Source organism: Eurytemora carolleeae, unplaced genomic scaffold (genome assembly GCF_000591075.1).
Source record: "Eurytemora carolleeae unplaced genomic scaffold, Eaff_2.0 scaffold1087, whole genome shotgun sequence".
Taxonomy (NCBI): domain Eukaryota; kingdom Metazoa; phylum Arthropoda; class Copepoda; order Calanoida; family Temoridae; genus Eurytemora; species Eurytemora carolleeae.
Genome location: NW_019397597.1, coordinates 118,125 through 120,407, shown reverse-complemented (window position 1 = coordinate 120,407; position 2,283 = coordinate 118,125). Strand labels below are relative to the sequence as shown.

The 2,283-nt window shown below is 36.9% G+C and overlaps 1 protein-coding gene across 1 annotated transcript; it reads right to left on the bottom strand.

Annotated features, from left to right (window-relative positions):
- Nucleotides 1–418: 418 nt before the first annotated feature.
- Nucleotides 419–1,528, bottom strand: LOC111715111 (snake venom metalloprotease inhibitor 02A10-like). The gene is made up of 2 exons (XM_023490372.1): nt 1,473–1,528; nt 419–917 (listed from the first exon to the last, which is right to left on the bottom strand). Exons 1-2 carry the CDS (start codon nt 1,526–1,528, stop codon nt 419–421), a joined length of 555 nt encoding a protein of 184 aa, XP_023346140.1.
- Nucleotides 1,529–2,283: the final 755 nt, after the last annotated feature.

Here is a 2,283-nt window from a genome sequence, read left to right as displayed (position 1 = left end):
CTTCATTATCCTTTATTCCTAACCACCTTCTCCCTTCATTATCCTTTATTCCTAACCACCTTCTCCCTTCATTATCCTTTATTCTTAACCACCTTCTCTCTTCATTATTCTTTATTCCTAACCATCTTCCCTCTTCATTATCCTTTATTCCTAACCACCTTATCTCTTCATTATCCTTTATTCCTAACCACCTTCTCTCTTCATTTTCCTTTATTCCTAACCACCTTCTCTCTTCATTATCCTTTATTCCTAACCACCTTCTCCCTTCATTATCCTTTATTCCTAACCACCATCTCCCCTCATTATCCTTTATTCCTAACCACCTTCTCTCTTCATTTTCCTTCATTCTTAACAACCTTCTCCCTTTGTTATCCTTTATTCCTAACCATCTTCTCTCTTCATGATCCTTTATTCCTAACTACCTTCTCTCTTCATTATTCTTTATTCCTAACCACATTCTCTCTTCATTATTCTTTATTCCTAACCATCTACCCTCTTCATTATCCTTTATTCCTAACCACCTTCTCTCTTCATTATCCTTTATTCCTAACCACCTTCTCTCTTCATTTTCCTTTATTCCTAACCACCTTCTCTTTTCATTATCCTTTATTCCTAACCACCTTCTCCCTTCATTATCCTTTATTCCTAACCACCTTCTCTCTTCATTATCCTTTATTCCTAACCACCTTCTCTCTTCATTTTCCTTTATTCCTAACCACCTTCTCCTTTCATTATCCTTTATTCCTAACCACCTTCTCCCTTCATTATCCTTTATTCCTAACCACCTTCTCCCTTCGTTATCCTTTATTCCTAACCATCTTCTCTCTTTATTATCCTTTATTCCTAACCACTTTCTCCCTTCATTATCCTTTATTCCTAACCACCTTCTCTCTTCATTATTCTTTATTCCTAACCACCTTCTCTCATCATTATCCTTTTTTCCTAATTACCTTCTCTCTTCATTATCCTTTATTCCTAACCACCTGCTCCCTTCATTATTCTTTATTCCGAACCACCTTCTCTCATCATTATTCTTTATTCCTAATTACCTTCTCTCTTCATTATCCTTTATTCCTAACCACCTTCTCTCTTCATTATTCTTTATTCCTAACCACCTTCTCCCTTCATTATCCTTTATTTCTAACCACCTTCTCTCTTCATTATCCTTTATTCCTAACCACCTTCTCCCTTCATTATCCTTTATTCCTAACCACCTTCTCTCTTCAATATCCTTTATTCCTAACCACCTTCTCTCTTCATTATCCTTTATTCCTAACTTCCCTTCATTATCCTTTATTCCTAACCACCTTCTCCCTTCATTATCCTTTATTCCTAACCACCTTCTCTCTTCATTATCCTTTATTCCTAACCACCTTCTCCCTTAATTATCCTTCATTCCTAACCTCCTTCTCCCTTTATTATCCTTCATTCCTAACCACCTTCTCCCTTCATTATCCTTCATTCCTAATCACCTTCTCTCTTCATTATCCTTTATTCCTAACCACCTTCTCTCGTCATTATCCTTCATTTCTAACCACCTTCTCCCTTCACTATAGTTTCAGTAGAAGTAAATATTTCCATTTACTGATAGCGCCGATTGAAGGATTTAATAACTCTTTTTGGATAATGAGATAGATAGAAATATAGATGTTACCGCCATACTATTTCTATTGGTTCAGAATAGACACCAAACACATGATTGAACCCAGATTGGATCAGGCGCTAATGGACCGGCATACAGGAGTGTTCATTATCCTCCATTCCTAACCACCTTCTCCCTTCATTATCCTCCATTCCTAACCACCTTCTCCCTTCAGTATCCTCCATTCCTAACCACCTTCTCCCTTCATTATCCTTCATTCCTAACCCCCCCTCTATTCTTTACTTTATTTTTCTTTCAATCTTTATTTACATTTTTTTCTTTTTTTTCTTTCCTTTTTCTTCTTCAATCCTCTGTCCCCTCCCCATCTTTTACTGAATTTTTGTTTTAATCTGCTGTATAAAGACAATTTTGAAAATGTGTACATATTTTTAGAAGCCATCACTGTGCAGTGTTAAAACCTTGAAAAGCTTGGTGAGTTTGAATTTAGAGGTTTTAATATATATTTCTATTTTATAAATTGGGTAATTTCAAGGAAACTGCTGGTTTACAAACCGGACACAGAAAATGGGTGTTTCAGGTCCGTGGTAGGTAAAGGCAAGGGGAAAGAGGGAAGAGGGAAGAGGGAGGAGGGGGGGGGGAGGAAGTCAATTTTTCGGCCTGTAACGACTGCCTGTCAAAAT